Source organism: Gekko japonicus, unplaced genomic scaffold (genome assembly GCF_001447785.1).
Source record: "Gekko japonicus isolate JY-2015 unplaced genomic scaffold, Gekko_japonicus_V1.1 scaffold5802, whole genome shotgun sequence".
Taxonomy (NCBI): domain Eukaryota; kingdom Metazoa; phylum Chordata; class Lepidosauria; order Squamata; family Gekkonidae; genus Gekko; species Gekko japonicus.
In genome coordinates this window covers 12,311-34,601 of record NW_015163256.1, presented here as the reverse complement: position 1 = coordinate 34,601, position 22,291 = coordinate 12,311, and the positions used below count along the sequence as shown (strand labels likewise).

The window sequence follows — 22,291 nt, the reverse complement described above, 5'->3', positions numbered from 1 at the left end:
GATGTCAGCTGCTCCCTAGGCAGAGGCTGTGTGTGTGTGTGTGTGGGGGGGTTGTAAAGACAGACAGGCAGATAAACGTTGGCTGATGGTTGCCAACTCCAGGTTCGAACTCCAGGACATAGGGTTGCCAACTCCAGGTTGGAAACTTCCAGGATATTTTAGGGATGAAGCCTGCTGAGGGTGGGATCTGAGGAGGAGGAGGAAGAGGGGAGACAGATACAATGCCATGCTGCCCACACTCCAGACAAGCTGTTGCCAGTCTCCAGGTGACAGCTGGAGAGATCTTAAAGCTTTGGTGCTACTTCAAAGTTCCCCAGGAGCCCAAAACAGAGAAGTGTTTTGGAAAATCTTGAGGAATTGTTTGGTGCATTTACGATGGGGCTCCTGGGGAACTATTGTTGCCAATCTTGGCCCAGCAGCCATCAAACCATTCTCTTCAACCCCCTGCTGTGCAGCTGACTTTCCCCTAGGGTTGCCAATCTCCAGGTGGGACCTGGAGATGGAGCCGCGGTCGCCCGGGCCGAGATTGGGGGGGCAAGGCGGGCGACAGAAGGCCGATGCCTCCGTCGCCCGGCCCTCTACAGAATCCACCCCCCAAACCTCCAGGTATTTCCCTCCTTAGAGCTGGCAACCCTACATTCCCCTCAGTGCCTGTTGGTAGGCAACTAAGCTTGGTCCTGTCACCTACTTTGGCCTTTGGGAGAAAACACATTGGGGCCAATCCTGATAGGGTTGCCAACTCCAGATGGGAAATTCCTGGAGACTTGAGGGATGGAGCCTGAAGATGGTGAGGTTTGAGGAGGGGTGGGACCTCAGACAGGTACACTGCCATAGATTCCACCCTCCAAACCAGCCATTTTGTCCTGGGTAACAATTGTTGCCAATCTCCAGGTGAGGGCTGGAGAGCACTCAGTATTACAACTGCTCTGCAGAAGGGAGGGCAGAAGTCAGCTGAAGTCAAAGGGGCAGATAATGGTAGGTTGGTGGCTAGCTGGGAAGGAGATGGGGTTGCCAACTACATGCTGACAAATTCCTGGGGATTTGAGGGGTGGAGCCTGGAGAGGGTGGGGTTTGCAGAGGGGTGGGACCTCAGACAGGTAGAATGCCATAGACTCCACCCTCCAAACCAGCCATTTTGTCCTGGGTAACAATTGTTGCCAATCTCCAGGTGAGGGCTACAGATTACTCACAATTACAACTGCTCTTCAGGTAGCAGAGATCAGTTCCTCTGGAGAAAACAGTGGACTCTGTCATTATATCCTGCTGAGGTCACCACAGCAAATTGACACTGTTTGTCCAAAGCCAGAGCACTGCCCCAGAGCCTCTTTCTAGATCCCGTTGTATTGCTTTCACAACGGGCTTTACTGCTAGTCTTGTTATAACTAGGGATGGGCACAAACCGGCTCAGGAACTGAAGTCCACAATGAATTTTGGCCAGTTCGTGGTTTGCAAACTGAAATCCATGGCAGGTCAACTGGCACAAACTTTCCACAAATTTTCAAGTGGTTCGTGGCGGTTTGTGAATGGATACATTTCCAGACAGTTTCCGTTCAATCAAAATGTTCACCAAACTTCAAAGGCAGGGTGAGGTTCCCTGTGTGTTTGGTGCGTGTAGCTTGCAGGGGATCCATTCTATACACTTTTTAACCTGTACCGGACATTTCCCTCCAAAGCACTTTCCTGGGGGCATCTTCGGGGGGGGCATAACTCAGACCCCCTATGTCCCATCTACACATAACTTGGAGGGCATGTAGAGGAGTATCAGGAGGAGGTCCCCTGCAATATTGATGTCTCTAGCTTGCACAGGGTCCATTCTATACACTCCTGAACGTGCGCCTGTCAATTCCCCAGAGTGCAGTTTCCTAAGGGTACCTTCTTGAGGGGTGTGTGACTCGGACCCCATAAATTCAATCCTCACCAAACTTGGAGCAAGTAGATGTGAGGCAGCTGGAGATCCTCTGTCAGTTTGGTGTCTCTAGCACACCAGGGAGGGGGGCATTCCACTACATCATGGATTTCATGAACCGAACCAGTTTGTTTGGTGCTTAAAAGTTTGTGACGGTTAATGGCTCACAAACCAGGCAAACCACGAATCAAAACAAACTGCATTTTCCAGTTTGAGCTCATCCCTCATTATAACCCAATGTACTGCAGGAACATGAAAGTGAACTTGAAGCTTTGTTCTCTTCTGGAGAAGTCTGACTGCCTTATATTAAAAAAACATTTGAAGGAATACCAGTCGAATATCTACTTGAAAATGAGAAAGACCATTTTAATAACTAGTTCCCTAAATGAAACGGACAGTAATTTGTAAAATTTGAAAATCCTTAGTGGTCACTGTATTCTTCAAAATCACAAAGACTTGTAAGCAATCTTCTAAAGGGGGTATGAGAGAAAGAAAGAGAGGTACAAGCTCTGAAACTAGAATGCTTAACAAATATCTTTATCTTTTAATGTTTGGACTAGAGGCACTTTGTCAACTTTTAACAGTTTTCATTATTCTAGAAAAATTAGAATGTCTAATAAAATGTACTATGTAATTAACAAATCGATTTTATTTGTTTGGATACTATGAAGTGTTCAAGGACTGTTCATGAAGTACAACTGAGAGAGAATGTATGCACACAGTGAGAGGAAGACAGGGCCTGGGGCCCATATCCACACATCATTTCAGGATAACCTGTGAATCGAAGTATACAAATATGTGCACTTGGGCTTTTACGTGTGTGCTTAGACAATGCCTACACATGTACACAAACGCACAAGGGGCTTCCCATTAGAGCACTCTCTCCATTTATTACCCACCCAAACTTTGCGGAAATTTCATACCTTCCAGAATTTCTCGGTCAGTTATAGTCAATTTGAAGGATATACATTAAACACACACACACAAAAGTTGATTAGGGATAAATGTAAACAAAAGGATTGTTTGTTGTACTTTTAAACATTTATTTGCAGATTTTCTTCCATGATGAAGAATTTGCCCAAGATCAGATAAAAGAATTACTTGGCTATAACAGAAGAGGCAAGTCAATATTATTTTTGAACAGGGCTCCTTAGCAATTGAATGATTCATTTAGGAATATTTCATATTCTGCAGAGAGATGTATTCTATAGCAGAACAACAGAAAACATGTTTATCTTTTCTGGTGGAATATCAGCAGTATAAGTGACTGAAAACAAAATTAAGCTTCCTATTTTAGACCTCACCTATTAAATTATTGGATGAGCAGATTTTATAAGTGGCAATGATTTCTTGTTGAAATGATTTCTTATTCTTCAAGCACATGAATTGAATCGATAGTAATTCAGGATGAAAAAGGAAGAGGGAGTCTCTTTCCCTGGTACTAAAACATAATTGCTGTGCTAAATGAATTATAGACTAGATAAATGATCCAAAATTACGTGTATCAAAACTGAAAAAACACTCCTTGGCCTCTTTCTAGAGGCAACTGCATAGGGAAATAATCTTTTACTGCCAAAAATGAAAAAAATTACTATTAAAATTTCAAATAAACACAGTAAACGTGAAACAACACTGCACTCAAAGTGATGGCTTCAGTAACATATTATGTGTGATAGGAAATTTTGAAAAATGAGATTTGAAAAGAAAATGGGGTTTATGGATATATAGACCTTATCTCAATAGGTAACTATTCTATAATGAAAATAAAACCAAATTATACACCTCAGAACCTTCCCAAATTGAATATTTTCAGAATAACCCAACACCCAAACCTAACATAAAAATGCTTTCAAGGAGCTCAGAAGAACTGTCTTTGCTGGGGAGAATATCTGTGATTAAGATGAATGTTTTACCCAGAATGTTATTTTTGTTTCAGATAATATATTTTTTGACAAGCGATGTACCATTTAAACAATGGCAGAAAGATATTTCTAATTTTGTATGGCAAGGGAAAAAACCATTAGTTAAATATAAGGTATTACAAGATGCAAAGGAAAGAGGAGGTCTGGGGTTACCTGATTTTAAACGATACTTTGCTGCTTGCTGCTTAGTTTGGATGAAAGAATGGGTGTTGTTGAGAAATAGAAGGTTATTGGAGTTAGGTCACAATTTCAGATTTGGTTGGCATGCCTATTGTGGTACGACAAAGCTAAGGTCAATGTGGATTTTAAAAACCATTATACTAGATATACTAGATGTGCTATTTTAAGAATATGGAATAAATATAAACCTAGGTTGTGTCCAAAAACACCCTTGTGGATCCCTACACAAGAAGCATTTTATAAACTAGAAATGATAACTAAGCATAAATGGTTAAAATATGACATACTAGATTTTTCTCAAGGGGATTGTAAAATGAAACAAAGAGAAGATTTGATAACAGATGTGCCAATGGTTGCACAATTATTAGAAAGGTTTAAAGCAGATGAAAGATTGCATGGTACAAATTGATGAACATGTTATTGCTAAAACGTATAAACTCTTGTTGAAATTTGAGATAGAAGATGAACAAGTGAAAGAATCTATGATAAAATGGGCCCAGAACTTTGGATGTAATATACAAATGGAGCAATGGGAAAATATGTGGATGAAAGGCCTTAAATTTACATTGAATTATAGTCTTAAAGAGAATTTTTATAAAATGATGTATTGATGGCATATGTCACCAGAGAAATTAGCAAAAATGATTATTTCGAATATATGTTAGAAATGCGAACAAAAAGAAGGAACATTCTATCATTTATGGTGGCCGTGTAATAAAGCCAAAAAAAATTGGATACAAATACATTCATTAATTCAGAGGATTCTGAAGATTAACACGCAATTGAAACCAGAGTTTTTTCTTTGTGGACTAATGGACAGCCAGCTAGAAAAAAGTCATGGAACTTTATTCTCATATATGACAATGGCAGTGGAAAAGTTCACTATTTCCCACAACAGAGGAATGGTTAATGAAGATGATGGAACTTGCAGAGATAGCTAAATTTACTTCTTTGACTAGAGAAAAGACATTATCTACATCTATGGTTAACTGGAAACCCCTTATACACTTTTTGCAAGAAATGGGGGGAAATGATGATTTGTGGATTTGATGATTGGCGGGGGGTTAGATAATAGAAAAAAGAGGGGTCTTTTTTTTTTGAATTATAGTGTCTTTATTTGAGGAGGATTGCAATTCTGTCCCTCTGGCACCAGCTGTTTCAAGGCGGGCACCAACAAACAACCACAGTTCCCACCAGCAAGGGGACCTTCATGAAACACTGGGAGAGTGTCATATTGGGGGATGGTGCTCAGAGGAGCCACAGAATGCAAGCATCTACCACACATCTACCACACTGGCTTAAAGTCAGTTTTCCGGTGTAATTCTACAGTGATGCTTTTAACCTTCAAAATACTAAACAGGCAGTTCAGATCCGGGATAGCTTTAGGCGACCTTCGCCCATATGAGGTAAAGGTTTCCCTTGTTCGAAAGCCAGTCGAGTCCGACTCTAGGGTTGCGGTGCTCATCTCCGTTTCAAAGCCGAAGAGCCAGCGCTGTCCGAAGACGTTTCCGTGGTCATGTGGCCGGCATGACTAAGCACCAAGGCGCACGGAACGCTGTTCCCTTCCCACCGAAGTGGCACCTATTTATCTACTTGCAATTTCTTGCTTTCAACCTGCTAGGTTGGCAGGAGCTGGAACTAGAGACGGGAGCTCACTCCGTCAGGCAGCACACTCGGGTCTTGAACTGCTGAACTACTGACCTTCCACAGCCTGCAGTTCAGCGTCTTAACCACTTGAGCCACCGCAGCTCCTCACCCATATGAACCTACCTACAAATGAAGATCTTCCTCAGAGGCTCCACTCTGTACGCCCATCAGCCGAGGTGTGGATGGTTAACAACAAGGGGGCGGGACTTCTGGTGGGGGCACGAAGATTATGTAAAGCTCCCAAGGGTATTTAGGTGCCTGTCAAAATCAGTCCTCCCCCCCCCGCCCCTTCTTTCTTTTGAAGAGCCTTAGACTTAAAAAAAAACGTTTTACAGTGTTTTATTTTGGATTGTCGTTCTTATCATTTTTGTTAGGAGGACTCTCAAAGCAATAAGCACGTGATATGTAATAAATATGTATAATCCAATAAATTACAAATGAAGAGTGGAAACGATGGTTTAAAAAATATAGGATGAAATAACATTATGAAGCAGACAGAGTAAGAATTGATCTTAACAACAAAGCTAGTAAAGTTGCAACATATAATGGGAAACAGAAGACAGAAGCGTTACATGGCACAGCTGGAAGCAATAACCTAGAGCTAGATTAACAAACTGCTAACCACACGACTACTGCAACGACTTAAACTTACTCGCTATTCAACTCAAATGGGAAAGAGGGAGATTACGGTATGCTCTTACCCAAAGTCGGTCTGGTTAGAAAGAAAAACAGAACTCACTAAGGTACGGAACGACTAGGGGTGCTTAATTAGATTAAATCAAGTATACAGAATTCTACTTTGTAAGTAAGTTTCTAAATGACATGGGTTGAGCTGATCAGTGATAGTTTACTGTTCCACACAAAACACCAGTCTTCTGGATCTAAACAAGCAAGGAGAAAAGGGCACCAAGCTGTTAAGTATGAACACCCAAAGTGAAACTGTAAATGACATTATTGTAACAGTAAATACAATTAATCAATGTTCATGAAGTAATTGTGATTATAAAAATACATGAAGTTAGTTTGATTGTTATAAAGTGATTGCTCGTTATAAAGTGGTTGCTGACGAGAACCTCCGGATTAAGTTCCATTTCTTCTCTTCGTCTGAGCAAACCTTCAATAAGGGTTTATTATTTTCCTAGCCATGATTTCTGCGTGTCTTGCAAACATCTTCAAGATGAATTACTGATTAACACTACTTGAAGATGTTTGCATGACACGTAGAAATCGTGGCTAGGAAAATAATAAACCCTTATTGAAGGTTTGCTCAGACGAAGAGAAGAAATGGAACTTAATCCGGAGGTTCTCGTCAGCAACCACTTTATAACGAGCAATCACTTTATAACCATCAAAATAACTTCATGTAGTTTTATAATCACAATTACTTCATGAACGCTGATTAATTGTATTTACTGTTACAATAATGTCATTTACAGTTTCACTTTGAGATCAATAATATACTGACATGATGGTTGAATATATCTAGCGTCTTTGATGCCAGTCTGTTCATTACATGTTTAGCCAGCTTTGGACTGGATTCTCCACTTTAGTCTGAAGTATGAACACCCGGCAAGATTTGCTGTGATAAATGTTCCACTGGTGAATTATCAAGTACAATGTCAGCTCTCCAAAACAGAGCCCCTTTGGGTGGCAGCATTACTCACAAACAAGCTTAGGAAAGCGGAGTTAATACTATGCAAAGAAATACCCATCAAATCCCTGGAAAACTTCACAGTATGAGGATTTCCTGTTCACATGTGCTTTACGTAAAAAAAACTAGGTTCCCCATTTTAATGGCCAAATCCTATCCTTGGGCATGCCATAAATGGAGTACAAAGGATTGCCCAATGGTCTATAAACTAGCAGTCAGAGTTTACTGAAGACTAGATTCTTGAACAATCTGCACCACCGCTACACTAACAAGCAACACCAATCATACTTCATCAAGATACGTAAGTTTCCCCGAAAGGCAAATAGTGGCTCTCGGGAGCCATTTTAGAGTGGGGCAATCCCTCCTCCAGAGGGGGCAGCCTTTCGCCCTGCCTCCCAGCAGTCCTGATCCAAACTGGGATTATGCCCATCTGGGAACTCAGTTCCAAGCATGGAACTCTCAAACAACATCGATCAACGAGGCTGGGGCAGAGACATTTGTAACACGTGATTAAGTGCTAAGAGGGATTACACAGTTTGGAAATGAAGTGATTCTTGAAAGAGAAATTCTGTAAAGCTTCACAAAGCTATCACTGGAGTTTTGTCAGATAGGTAACTTTTATTAAACATCAGTCAAAGGTGTATTAAACATTTGAAGGTGTATTAAAATATCAAGACACAAAACCCGCAAGAAGGCTTTCTTTATAATATAAAAACCATTGTACCAAAGATATCTTTTTCAAAGATCAAAACTGAACTCTATTATCATACATGAATTTTCTTCATTTCCCCTAATACAGCACCATTCACCTGTACGGTGCAAATGCCTATGAGTTAGATAAAAGCTGTTACAATGCCTCTTAGGCAACAAACTAGTGTGGAAATCCAAAGTGCAGTGCTTCAAATATTGTAGCCAATCCACAACCCCCATGGATTCTAGAAGGCTCTGGCAAACCATTTGAAGAGTTCACCCTAATTCTGCAGAGGAGGAAAACTCCAGAAATTCCTGCAGTGAATGCACTGTATTCAAAACTTACCTGTTTCTTTTGAGTTCTTTATTGCAACTGAATCTACCTCTACGGATTTTGGTCTCAGGGGCAACTGCTCCGAGTCTAACTTTGGTTTTGCTATGGGCTCAATTTCAGATTTCGGTCTCAAGGAAACCACTTCTCCATTTGCTCTGTGTTTGAGAGAGAGAAATTGTTTGTTTTATTAAAATAATTCATACCGTGCCCTTATCATCTACTCGGGCCCGCCAGGGGTGGGTTGGGACAAACAGGAGAAAGCGCAAATATCAAAATCAGTGGAAGTATCATAGTTCTCAGTGCCCACTAAAATTTGATACACCAAACCAGTGTTCCCTCTAAGCTGAGTTAGTGTGAGCTAGCTCACAGTTTTTTAGCCTCTGGCTCACACATTTTTGGCTTAGCTCAGGAAGGATGGCTCCAGAGCAAACTAATTGATGCAGTAACCAAATCACTTGCTCACAACTTTCATGCTAGTAGCTCACAAAGTAGAACTTTTGCTCACAAGACTCCACAGCTTAGAGGGAACCCTGCACCAAACCATCCTATTGAGCGAGAACTAAAAGAATGCCTGAACAATACAAGTCTGGGTTTGTCTTCTAAAAAAGGCAGCCTTGCAAGACATCCTTTGAAGGGCATTCCATTTTTAAAATTTGGTCAGAATGCTTCCTCTTGTTTATGGGTCAAGCCCTTCTCCACACTCTACTCAGCAATATCATGGGGACTTCACGTACAACACGCATCCACCTTGTGCTGCGCGAACTGCACTGGCTTCCAGCGGACTACTGGATCAAGTTCAAGGTTCTGGTGCTGACCTTTAAGGTAACTTCAGCAAAAAAAAATCTTTATTAATATTAATGTGTTCTTATACATTTGGTATGTAATAATCAGGCTTCCCCCCCTCCCTTCTTTTCTTCCTTTCTATAATTGCAGGAAACAACGTCTGATAATATATACAAAAACCTTTTATATGTGTATTTTGGATGTGTGTCCGTGTAATATAGAGCACAGTGACCATTGAGGAAGGCCCGAAGGGGCCGAAATGTGTTTGGTCCTAAGTTAAAAAGTGTTTACCTGTCAAGTGTATTTGTATATGAAAAGTTTTTAAAAAGTCTGAAATTTAGACTCTTCCTTTTAATCATAATATGTTTTAACATGTGTACACCTTAATAAACATTTGTATTTTTAGAATATATCATATAGTGTTAGCTTGACCCTCTTGGTTCACAGATATATCTTGGGTTGTCCCCCCACCCTTTTTTCCAGTTTTTGACTGACCTTTAAGGCCCTTAGTGGTCCGGTACCCATGTATCTTTGGGACCGCCTCGCCTGGTATACTGGTGGTGGTCCCCAGCCTGAGAGATATCTGACTGTCCTCCAACCTGGTGGAACTCTCTGCTGAATAACATCCTGATACAGTTCCGCAGGGCCCAAAAGGCAGAGATGTTCCGCCAGGTGTTTGGTCGAGGACAGCGACAGCGCCATCCTTTCTGGCATTCCCACTCCCTGCCTCCCCGTGAGGACAGTGATACCATTAGGACATTTTAACGCCATCTTTTGGTACTGCTATGTTTCATTGGTTTAGTTTTTAACAATGTTTATAACGATATCAGGTTGTACACCGCCCTGAGCATGGCCCCTCCAGGGGTAAAAGGTAAAGGGGTAAAGGTTCCCTTGCTCGAAAGCCAGTCGAGTCCAGCTCTAGGGTTGCGGTGCTCATCTCCGTTTCAAAGCCGAAGAGCCAGCGCTGTCCGAAGAAGTTTCCGTGGTCATGTGGCCAGCATGACTAAACACCAAGGTACACGGAACGCTGTTACCTTCCCACCGAAGTGGTACCTATTTATCTACTTGCAATTTCTTGCTTTCGAACCGCTAGGTTGGCAGGAGCTGGAACTAGAGACGGGAGCTCACTCCATCATGCGGCACTCGGGTCTGGAACTGCTGAACTACTGACCTTCCACAGCCTGCAGTTCAGCGTCTTAACCACTTGAGCCACTGCAGCTCCTCCCTCCAGGGGAGAGTGGTCTAAAATCAAATTTAAAAAATAAATAGTAGTAATAAATAAATATGTTCATCTGGAATTTCCTTTGGCGAGGAAGGATAAGCTTGTGGCTTGTGGGGGGGCTGATGGATCCCCGCTGATGGTTGGGGCTCAGGTCTAGTCCATGGCAACTTGGATTGTATTTGTGAGTTTGGACTCTTAGTTGGAAGCCAGTCTGGAATCCTAAGAACACGTAAGAAAAAAAAAGGAGACACTCACTTGGATGGCGATGGCTGCATGACCGGCTTATCCGGCCGTTTCGGATGTAAGATCCCAGCTCGTAATATGTTATTGGACTTGTTTGGAGGGGCGGGTTTCTTGGGTGGTACTTGAGGGGCTGCCGGTTTAGGAGCCTTCTGATCCAAAGCGGCTTTTTCATCTGTGTGATAAAGCGTTATAATATTTAGATGGCTGGAAGCACTGCAGACCTGGGCTGTTCTGCCTGGTGCGGGTCTCAGTTTGCATAGGCCCGGCTGGAAAGAATTCCTAACAACGCTACCTTCCCTGGGAATCAAGTCTAAAAAGCGAAACAAAGAAAAAGGCACCCCAAAATAAACATTTTTTCCTTCAGTTCTGTCATCTTAGGGAATTCCTCCAGTGGCAACTAAAATCAGTCTCTGCACATATAAAAATATAAGACTAATGACAACGTATTACTCAAAGTTACAGGTTGGGCTGCCAACCTCCAGGCAGTGGAATACCAAAAACAACGTCCATGACAAAAATCAATAAAGATAAGTTGCAAAAACGTTTACTGTAGTAATTCTGTAGAAAATTTTCTTCTATAATCGCTCACATGCAATGAATACTGTGCACTGAAAACAATTTGTTTCACAATATTTGCTTTATCTGAGCGTGTAGCGATCCCAATTCTTATCAATTACTACATTGTGAAGACCTTGGGTTCTGTTATTAGAGAATCAACATGGAATGTTTCCTTCAAGAGTTGATAAGCAGTCTCCCCACCTGATGGTTGCTAGTGGCCTTGTTTTATGTCTGACAGTTTCTATTTGGATAAATACTTCCCAGATATACAGCAAAAGAAGAGGGGAAGATATGAGCTTTGTGCTGTGCTTAGTCAATACCCATACATGCAAAATATTATGGGGGTGGGATGAGCCAGTTTGGTGTAGTGGTTAAGTGCGCGGACTCTAATCTGGGAGAACCGGGTTTGATTCCCCACTCCTCCACTTGCACCTGCTGATGTGACCTTGGGTCAGTCACAAACTCTGGCACAGCTGTCCTTGAAAAAGAGCAGTTTGTGTCAGAGCTCTCTCAGCCCCACCCACCTCACAGGGTGTCTGTTGTGGGGAGGGGAAGGGAAAGGAGTTTGTAAGCCGCTCTGAGACTCCAAGTGAAGGGCGGGGTATAAATCCAATCTCCTCTTCTTCCTCTTCTTCTTTGTTTAGAGAACCTGCAGCTGTTTCTATTAGTTTAAGAGCTCTACCTCTATTAGTTAAGGACCTCTACCATAGGTGCGAATCCCTGATGGATCTAAAGGGCGCGATCAGACAGCAACATCTGGGAAGCGTCCCGCAGTCGTCGCCAACCCATGCTGCTCCGCTGCAGAAGCGGAGTAAAAAGACACCGGGGAAAGTCCGGTAGTAAACAGGTTGTGATGGACCACAGACGCACTTTCCCGTCTGATCGCGCAAGCATGCTCTCAAGCCGTCATGATGGTCTGATCAGGCCATCCCGGCTCAGTGCTATTTCCCCCCCCCCTTCACAGTATGCACATCATCGCATACTCCACAGGGGGCCCTCAGTGCGGAGGTGCGATTCCTCGTTTATGCGCATGGAAGACAGCCAAAAAAAACCAACCCTGACTCACCCGTAGTTGTGTCTGATCACACAGTAATGGGCTGTGCCTGCAGGTACAAAGGGATGTCTGATCTCGCCATTGCGTGTCAAATTCCTCCGGAGGGAATAGCCTTGCTTCCCCTCCGCTCCAACTGGCACGTGTGACCGCAGCCATACTGTGTGTGTGCGCGTGTTAAGTACTGTCAAGTGGCTTCCAGCCTACGGCAACCGTATGAATGAATGGCCTCCAAAACATCCTATCCTTAACAGCCTGGCTCAGGCCTTGCAAACTGAGGTCCTTTGTGGCTTCCTTGGTTGAGTCCGTCCATCTCCTGTTGGGTCTTCCTCATTTCCACTGCCTTCAACTTTTCCTAGCACCCTCGTCTTTTCCAGTAACTCTTTGTCTTCTCACAATGTGACCAAAGTACGATAGCTCCAGTTTAGTCATTTTAGCTTCTTGGGAGAGTTCAGGCTTTATTTTGATCTAGAACCCACTTATTTGTCTCTTTGGCGGTCCACGGTATCCGTAAAACACTCGATGAGTCTACGCCAGGGGTGGCCAAACTCCGGCTCGGGAGCCACACACGGCTCTTTCAAACATATTGTGCGGGTCCCGGCTGGGCAGCTGGGGAAGCAAAGGGGAGGCCTACTTTTTCTCCCTCCTTCCTTCCCTCCCTCTCTTTCCTTCCCCCTCCCTCCCATATATTTGTTTTCTTGGTTCTCTCTCTCTCTCCACCTCGCTCTTTTTCACTCTCTCTTAGACAAATACGTATCAATAGCAAACAAACATCATCGGACAAATACATATCTTTATCAATATCTGCTTTTACCCTTTCTGTTTTTATTTTGGGCAGTCTCACTGAATGTTAATAAAAAAGCAAATCTGCATATTTTTAAATAAAAACGTGTGTGTGTGATATTTGTTCATGTCTTGCGGCTCTCAAAAATCTGAATGTTTATTCTATGTGGCTCTTAGTTTGGCCACCCCTGGTCTGCACAATTTACTAGACTCCCCTGATGCCCAGCAGAAGCGTTCAGCCATCATTCCTAGATATTCTCGATAGAGGATAATACAAAGATTCTTTACGTCCACGCCTTAGAGCAGAGAGCCGTGTAGCGACGTGAGCTTAGTCACACGGGAAATATTTGGCTCAGAAAACAGAAGAATCATCATCTTCTACTTTAACGTCCACATTACACAAAATTTATGGCAGCATATGCAACTCTTGGAAGCCAAAACACTCAGTATGAAGATAACTCAAAGATATTTCAGACATTTTTTCCCCCTGACCAAACCCTTTTAGCCTTCGCCTTGAATAGCGTCTGCTGAAAAGCATTTGTTAATTTGGGAGTTAACGACCGAGATGACAGACAGATCATCTCAAGTTTTACAGACTAGTGGGAGCATGTCAAAGGATTAACTATTGCCTTCTGAAAATTAACATTATCCAGTTCGGTGATTTTCAGTAACTACACACGCTGTTAGAAAGGGCAACAGACATGATCCTATTAAAAAGAATGTCCAGTTGTTTTAGTATTCAGTTGTACCCACATTCAATGCTTTTATATTCCTTCCTAGTTCTCTCTCATTCAGAAATCAGAAATGCTGCCTTAAAACATGACGTCCACTGAAAAGGAATATAACTTTGCACCGGTGCTCATTATAACCTTTCAAGACCTTTTCCCACGTGGGGCCCATGCGTCTGGAGGACCATCTCTCCCCACACATCCCCATGCTGATCATGCTCTTCCTCCACCCCAGACTGGTGATAGATTCATTTCTATTATGGTGATGAACACGTGGAATTCACGGCCACAGGAGGGGGTGGCAGCTACAAGCATGGACGGTTTCAAGAGGGAATTGGATAAGCATATGATGCAGAGGTCCGTCAGTGGATATTAGCCACAAGGTATAGATAGGGGCTCTGGGGCAAGTGATGCTCTGTCTTCTTGGTGCTTGGGGTGGGGGGTCAACAGTGGGAGGGCTTCTAGTGTCCTGGCCCCACTGCTGGACCTCCTGAACGCACTGGTATTTCTGGCCACTGTGTGACACAGAGTGTTGGACTGGATGGGCCTTTGGCCTGATCCAACATTGGTGTCTCTTATGTTCTTATGGTGGCGCCTGTTCTTTCATGAAGTTGCCCCAACTCTATGGAATGGGCTCCCTCAGGAAGCCATCCACGGAAACATTTAGAAGCTTGTGAGCCTGTTTTACTTGCAAGGCTGTTTGTAGACCGAGCTGCAGGCATTTTGTAAGATTCTTTGCTGCAAACGGAGTTTATGGACTGTATCGTGTTCTGATTACACAAACCATTAACCGCTTTGGGCTACAAAGAAAAATGGGCTATAAATATGTTAATAAAGAAACATGTAAGCAATGCATTATGGGATTTCTATTTCTTTACCTTACTTCTAACCCTTCATAACATACCACCTGTAATTCATTAAGGTTTTCTTTTTCTGAAGCACAACTCTACCCATCAACATTCATAGCTCACTGGAAATAAAACAGATCTAACCTTTTTCTTCGATCTTAAGAGGAAACTTCTTCTCCACAGATGGAAGCTCTGGCTTTGGGCCTGAAAGCAAATGGAATAATTATCTGACAAATGCTGTTGATTCTTTTCCTGACGACAGCAGACATCATTATTACAGCTATTATTAAATGTACCTGTGTGCATGTGCATACACACACAAAGGGGAAAGAAAGACAGAGAGATATATCTTCACCAGATAGATATATCTTCACCAGATCCACGAGAAGTGACCGCATAAACATACACACACATGTAAAGGTCTTGAAATGTGCACAAAGTAACAGTGGTAAATGAAATTGTCTGAAATAATCCGATTGCATTGCAAAGTAAAACCTTTGTGTTATGATTCTATACACATTGCTTAATGTGCCACTTGGTGATTATTCTGCCCCAAGCTATGAATTCATGCGTGTAATCCAACACTGCGCGAGCCGGTATTTCAGCCCCCGATTTTTTAATTGTTGCTTAATTGTGTTATAACAGTGCCATAAAACTTGGTGTTGTTTTAAACAGAAAGGCAGTACACAGACACCTTAAAGCAAGCAAAGGGAACCTCCATGTTGCTAATGCTGTTGGAGTTCAATACAAGTTCGAATTATTGAGAACTGGTACATAACTGTAAAGACAACACACTGCAACAGTTAAGTACAGCGCTAGCTCAATACAATACAACCTATTTCACAAGTGTGGTAAAGTTCCCAATTGCTACCAAAAGTCTGAAGGTCCTTTGTAAAAAAAAATTCAAGAAGATTCCAAGCGGTCAGTGCCCTATTCCGGAGCGGCAGGGGTTTCCTCAGTCACCTCAGTAACCATTTGGCTGATCTGTAATTGACTAGACAGTGGTCACACTCGTTAATAAGTGACTGTGTACTGTTAGGCTGAATTGTTCAATGCTTCGGTTCCGCTGATGATTTATGTGGTCCTGCTAAAGACTGAGGAAAACTCTGCCACTCCACAATAGGGCGTCGACCGCTTGGAATCTTCTTGAACTTTTGTAACAAATCACCTTCAGGCCTTTTTGTACCAATTGGGGACTTCACGACACTTGTGAAATAATTCAAATTGTATTGAGATAGTAATGTACTTAACTGTTGCAGTGTGTTGTCTCTAGAGTTGTTACGTACCCGTTTTAATAATGTGAACTTGTATCGAACTATTACACGGTGTTTGTTCTGTTGGACTTCACCGTGGCCCCTTAGATTTATTGAATGCTGTTGGAGTTGCAGTTCCGGTCCCATTGGTGGACCTCCTGATGGCCCCTGGGGTTTGACCACTGTATGACACAGTGTTGGACTGGATGGGCCATCGGCCGGATCCAGCATGGCTTCTCTTATGTTCTAATGCTCAAGCAATGTAAACTGGAGTACCTCCCACAACATATCCACAAGTCACCCTTTTCCGGTCAGTCTGATAATCACCTATTTTACATACCTGGACTTTTAACAGGAGGCGGAGGTTTCTTTGGCTTCTGCAAGAAGGGAGAGATTTCAGCAACTCACTCAAATGTTCGGCTCACAGTATAAGACGGAATATTCCACTGCATTAGACAACAGAGGTAACGTACTCCCTTCCATCTGCGCACCCTGCCCTCCCAGTCACTTGCACGTGGGCTACTTTTATCAGCATGAACTGCACTACATGTGGGCCTGAGTTCCTGGATGCATCCAAGGGAGCAGCACATCAACATATGCACCACGGTGGTCCTGGGGGCTTCTGTCCCCCCCCCTGTCTTTCCAGGTGTGGAAAGAGCCCATTTCAGCTCTTGAAAAGAAGGGAAGGAACAAGACCTCCTGGGGCTGCTGTGTACCTGCTCCGGATCAGGACCTCATGGCAACGGATAAAGAACTACAGCCCCGGTCACACGGGCCGGATATCGTGGGGGGGAGCCGTGGCTGTTTGCCCCGCAGCGAAATAACGCGCGACTGCGCAATCAGGCGTCCCCTTGCGGTCCCGGCGAGGTCCCGTGGTTGGGGGGAGGTGCCGATCACATGACGCGCCAAAGAAGTGGCACGGCACGGCAAACGGGGTTGTGTTGTTGTTTTTTTTAACCTGAAGTATGCGCCCCTTGCCCCGCGGTTTCCGGAAACTAGTACCTCCAAGGTACTAGTTTTTTGCCGCGCATCTTCCGCGGGAAGCCTCGGTTGAGCCATGGGAGCTCTACGCTTCCCAGATGTGGCAGTGAGATCACGCCCGGAAAATCCGCCTATCTTCCGTCTCTCTAGCGTGGCTAATGCTCCGTGTGACCGGGGCCTACAAATGTTTTTTAAATGGTGTCGGCGGCCACTGGATGGGCCCAAGGCCCCCATCGCTGGTAATGGAGTCCCTAGTCTGGCAGTCTTTCCTACTCCACTGCACTGGCTCCTTCGATTCCACAAGCAAAAGGCAGTTTGAGCTGCCTTCCCCTCCAGCCTCAGAAATCAGTGCTGTCTCGCACTACTGCACTAAGCTTGCTGGCAGGGTGTGTGACTGTGTGTCTGCAATTTACCTGCTTGTTCTTGCCAATGCATTTAAAAGCCAGTAAGAGGAGATGAAGTTTTGATTGCAATACCCTTTGACTGAGAGGTGTAATTTCAGGACATAACTGTACATCTGTTCCACTTACAGAACTTCATCCGGAGCAAGCTGTCTTGGTCTGCAGAGAAAGGTTCCAACCGTGGTGGAACAGATTCACAGAATGCAACACTAACCGAAAAGCATCTTCTGCGAATTTACCCAACGACATCTAAATATGCCATCTAACTATTGGCACTATCCAAAGCTGTACTTCCCCTTAGGAGATCAAGGAGCGGACCTGCGGTTCTCTTATTTCCCAGCCACCACACTGAGAGATAATTTCCTAAGACACAACTGTACAACTGGGCCGGGTTTTAAACTCCAGATACCCTAGCAAAGGCCACCGCCGCACTGGCTCTATACTAATTAACAAAACAATGATACATGCTACAAATAAATAAATAAATAAATAAAGCCATCAAATTCAGAAGCAAAACTCTAAAACCAGTACTTTGAATTACTTCCTGTTTTTCTATCAGGCTGGTGCTGAGTGACTTAGAGCTGAACAGCAAGCCTGTTAGTGCAAGCTAGGACAGTATCACTTTCATCTGGCTGTAAACGTCACTGATTGTCTTGCTTTTCTATCTGCCTCGGGGCTCACTTTATGCGGTTTCCTTGAAGCAGCAGCAAGCAAGAACTTACGGGGAAGTCTTTATCCGATTCGTAGATCTGAACAGCAAAGTTGTCCGGGAAAACACCTTCTTTACCGTTAAGCTCTCCTTTCCACCATCCTGCCTCTCCGGTATCCTAGAATAAACAGCGGTTCGTTCGCTTCGAGTGCTGCCGAATTTGCTTTCGCTTCAGATAACAGGCACAAAATGTATAAAAGCAACCATGTCCTCAACCAACAGAGCTATTGTTTTAGAAACACGAAGAGTTCGTTCTTCTGGGTGGCCGATGTGACGAGTCAGAGGTGAACACTCTGAACATCGAAACATTTAGTTTGCCCCGTTTGCCTATGAAGCCCCGACCTGGATGGTCCAGGTTAGCCCCAGATCTTCTCAGATCTCAGAGGCTAAGCAGGGTCGGCCCCTATGTTCCCTCTAAGCTGTGGAGCCTCGTGAGCAAAAATTCTACCTTGTGAGCTACCAGCATGAAAGTTGTGAGCGAGCGGTTTGGCTACTGGATAAATTAGTTTGCTCTGGAGTCCATCCTTCCTGAGCTGAGACAAAAATGTGAGCCGGAGGCTAAAAAACTGTGAGCTAGCTCACACTAACTCAGCTTAGAGGGAACACTGGCCCTGTTTAGTACTTGGATAGGAGACCAATAAGGAAGTCCAGGGCTGCTATGCAGAGGAAGGCAATGTTCTTCTCTTGCCCTGAAAACCCCTTGAGGGGGGTCGCCATAAGCTGGCCGCAACTCGATGGTGCTTTGCACCACCACTGGTGGACCTCCTGATGGCACTGGTATTTCTGGCCACTGTGTGACACAGAGTGTTGGACAGGATGGGCCTTTGGCCTGATCCAACATTGGCGTCTCTTATGTTCTTATTTGCCTACAAAACAGCCATGATGCTTCTAAATATTAACCCTAAATCCCATTGGTACTGGACACCAGCCAAAGACCATGGTCACGACAGGCTTCTCTAGGTCCCTTTCTCTTCAGTCTAGAATCATAGAGTTGGAAGGGGCCATACAGACCATCTAGTCCAACCCCCCTGCCCAGTGCGGGACCAGCCTAAAGCATCTCTGACAGATATTCGTCCAGCCTCTTCCTGAAAGCTGTCAGTGAAGGGGAGCTCACCACCTCCCTGGGCAGCTGATTCCACCTCAGAACCACTCTGACCGTGAAAAAAAAGCCTCTTACCTTACTTATTATGTGGATGATATCGCCTTCTTTAAAACTAAGCTCGTCCTCATTGGCACCCTCGTAGGCGAACAAGGTCTTGCAGTATTCTTTAACTGAAAGGAAGCGACCCGAGATTAAAGCTGGCTTCAGGTGTTCCCAGCATCAGGTGTTTTGAAAATCGACAACACATTATTTACAGAAGAGCTACAGTACTAAAATGTGCTTCGTTTACCTGGACCTAATGACACAGGCTACTTTTAAAAAAACAAACAAACAGGGAGATGATTGCTGCTACATGCAGTCAGGACCAGGGCACTGGGGGCTAAGGGTGCCAACGAGTGTTCCCTCTAAGCTGAGTCAGTGTGAGCTAGCTCACAGTTTTTTAGCCTCCAGCTCACACATTTTTGTCTTAGCTCAGGAAGGATGGCTCCACAGCAAACTAATATATGCAGTAGCCAAATTGCTTGCTCACAGCTTTAATGCCAGTAGCTCACAAAGAAGAATTTTTGTTCACAAGACTCCACAGTTTAGAGGGAACATTGGTGCCAACTCCTGCTTGGGAAATTCCTGGAGAGTTGGTGGTGGAGCCCTGGGGAGGGCGAGGTTTGAGGGGACCCTCAGCAGGGTGTAATGTCATACAGTCCACCCTCCAAAGCAGCCACTTCCTCCAGGAGAACTGATCTCTGTAACCTGGGGATCAGTTGTAATTCTGGGAGATCTCCAGGCCCCGCCAGAAAGCTGCTGAAGCAACCCGAGCTGCAGTGTTAGGAGAGTCTAGTAACAAATAAATATACACTGCAAAAACCTTTTAGCAAACTAATGTGTTCTATTTATGGTCTAGAATTATAAACCAGAGAACTAGGTCAATACTATGCAGCTTTGAGAATGACAGGAGTACTCCCTCCATGAATGTTAGCTGCATAATGTGTCTTTTGTAGGACCGGCAAAAAGCATCCATATAACTATGGGGGCCAGTTTGGTGTCGTGGTTAAGTGTGCGGACTCTAATCTGGGAGAACCGGGTTTGATTCCCCACTCCTCCACTTGCACCTGCTGATGTGACCTTGGGTCAGTCACAAGCTCTGGCACAGCTGTCCTTGAAAAAGAGCAGTTTGTGTCAGAGTTCTCACAGCCCCACCTACCTCACAGGGTGCCTGTTGTGGAGAGGGGAAGGGAAAGGAGTTTGTAAGCCGCTCTGAGACTCCAAGTGAAGGGCGGGGTATAAATCCAATCTCTTCTTCTTCTTCTTCTTCTTCTTCTTAAGAAAGCTGTCCCCCTTTTTGGAAGACTTCATGCAAGGAGAAGCGGGTTTATAATTCTAGAAACTCCCGTTGGGGCTTGACTTTTAAAACACTGATGCAAAATTGCCTGGTAGTTATCAATCTGTATGTACTGAATGTTATTGCTTATTGAATGTAATGAATATTTGTACCTGACCAGGATGAAAGAATGATACACACTATGCACTTTACTAAATGATGACCATAAATAGAACACATTAGTTTGTTAAAAGGTTTTTGCAGTGTACATTTATTTGTTACTAGACCCGCCAGAAAGTTGGCAACCCTACAGGGGGCTTATGAAGACCACTGAATGGGCACGTTCTCTGCCTAGAAGGTGGGAGAAGAGCGAGTATCCATAGGCAGGAAAAAGGAGTACACTGCAGCCATGGTGGACAGCAACTAATGGGAAGCCAGTGAACATTCAAAAGTTTTGCAGAAAACCTGGGTGGTGGGGAGAGACAAGAACTGGGTAGGCAAGCTGAGGGGAGTGAAAGATTAGCAGCAGTTCCAGGCATACGTTATTTATATGATGTGAATTTCTAGCACAAAGGGACTGGAAAGGCAAAATATAACTTTTAACTACTACACAGAAACTTGCTGTCAGCCACAAACTTTCCCCTCCACCACCGCTGAACAGATCAAACTGCTGCGGTGTCACGTTTACAAACATTCTAACTGCTGAGAGAAAAGCCCTCGAGCAATGCAGAAACTAAGGGGGAAATGAAAAGTAGCTTTGGCTGGGAAAAAAAAAATCCCTACCTGGGCCCTAGGTGGAGGAGAACCTGTGTGCTGCTCAAAGGAAGCAAAAACAGAGGCCAGAGTGCTTGGCAGACAAGAGATGGTGAGGCTGAGAGGGACGAGGAGGTAAGGGAAGTATGGGTTTGGGTCCCAAGCAGAAGCAAGGCTGAAAGAAGGGGAACAAACACAACGGTATGAGCTGGTGCGGCGTAACGGCTACGAGAACGAGCTGTGACAGAGGAGGGGCCCGGGTCAAATCCCACTTCTGCCACAAGCGCACGGGGCAGGCTTCCGCAAGCCACTCTCTTTCAGGGAGACAGCGGTAGTAACACTGGCCTACTCCTAGAGGAGCTGTTGAAAGACGCTCACGTTCTTATTCCACCCTTCGTTGTCACGCTCAGGGCCAACCCGATGAGATCAGGGTAAGAGTGCCCAATTGGCCCAGGGCAAATCTTGTGGAGCAGGGATCAATGTTCCCTCTAAGCTGTGGAGTCTTGTGAGCAGAAATTCTATTTTGTGAGCTACTGGCATTAAAGTTGTGAGCGAGCAATTTGGCTGCTGCATAAATGAGTTTGCTCTGGAACCATCCTCCCCTGAGCTAAGACAAAATTGTGTTGAGCCAGAGGCAAAACAACTGTGAGCTAGCTCACACTCACTCAGCTTAGAGGGGACACTGGCAGGGATCTGAAGCCATCCCTTCCAAATGCCTAGTCTGACATTCTAACCCCAGGGATCCCCCGCCTTCGTTAGCCCGAGGGCACATTTGGAATCCTGAGAGGGGATGGTGAGCACCGCCCCAAAATGGCTGCCACAGGAGGTGGAGCCAAACCTAAAATGGCTGCAATAAAAGGCGGAGCTGAATGAAAGCTTCCTTCCTCACACCTCCTGGGGAGAATTAAAGCCTGAAGGGGAAAAGGAACCACACACTGCCTAAGGGAAGCCTAGGTGCTTACTAGTCCTCCAGGAGGAAACCCTTTCATTTGAATAAGGGTGGTTTCTAAGGGTAGAAAAAGGGTAGCTCCAAGGGAAGCACTGGTGGGCACCCTGTTGGGGAATCCTGCTCTAACCTCTACACTATAGGACAGGGGTAGCCAAACTGTGGCTTGGGAGCCACATGTGGCTCTTCCACACATATTGTGCGGCTCCCAGCAGGGCGGCTGGGGAAGCGAAGGGGAGGCATGCCTCCCCGATCGGTCTTCCCTTCCCCAGCCAGTGTTCCCCT

At 44.5% G+C, this 22,291-nt stretch overlaps 1 protein-coding gene across 1 annotated transcript in view; it reads right to left on the bottom strand.

Moving 5' to 3' along the window:
- The window catches only part of CD2AP (CD2-associated protein), a gene marked incomplete at both ends in the record, with an annotated part of 41,876 nt that overhangs the window by 7,565 nt on the left and 12,020 nt on the right, over positions 1–22,291 (bottom strand). The window contains 6 exons of the mRNA XM_015407204.1: positions 8,343–8,485; positions 10,591–10,750; positions 14,691–14,750; positions 16,140–16,176; positions 17,904–18,008; positions 19,068–19,162. Of these exons, the coding sequence (XP_015262690.1) occupies positions 8,343–8,485; positions 10,591–10,750; positions 14,691–14,750; positions 16,140–16,176; positions 17,904–18,008; positions 19,068–19,162 (600 nt within the window). The remainder of the gene's footprint in view (positions 1–8,342; positions 8,486–10,590; positions 10,751–14,690; positions 14,751–16,139; positions 16,177–17,903; positions 18,009–19,067; positions 19,163–22,291) is intronic.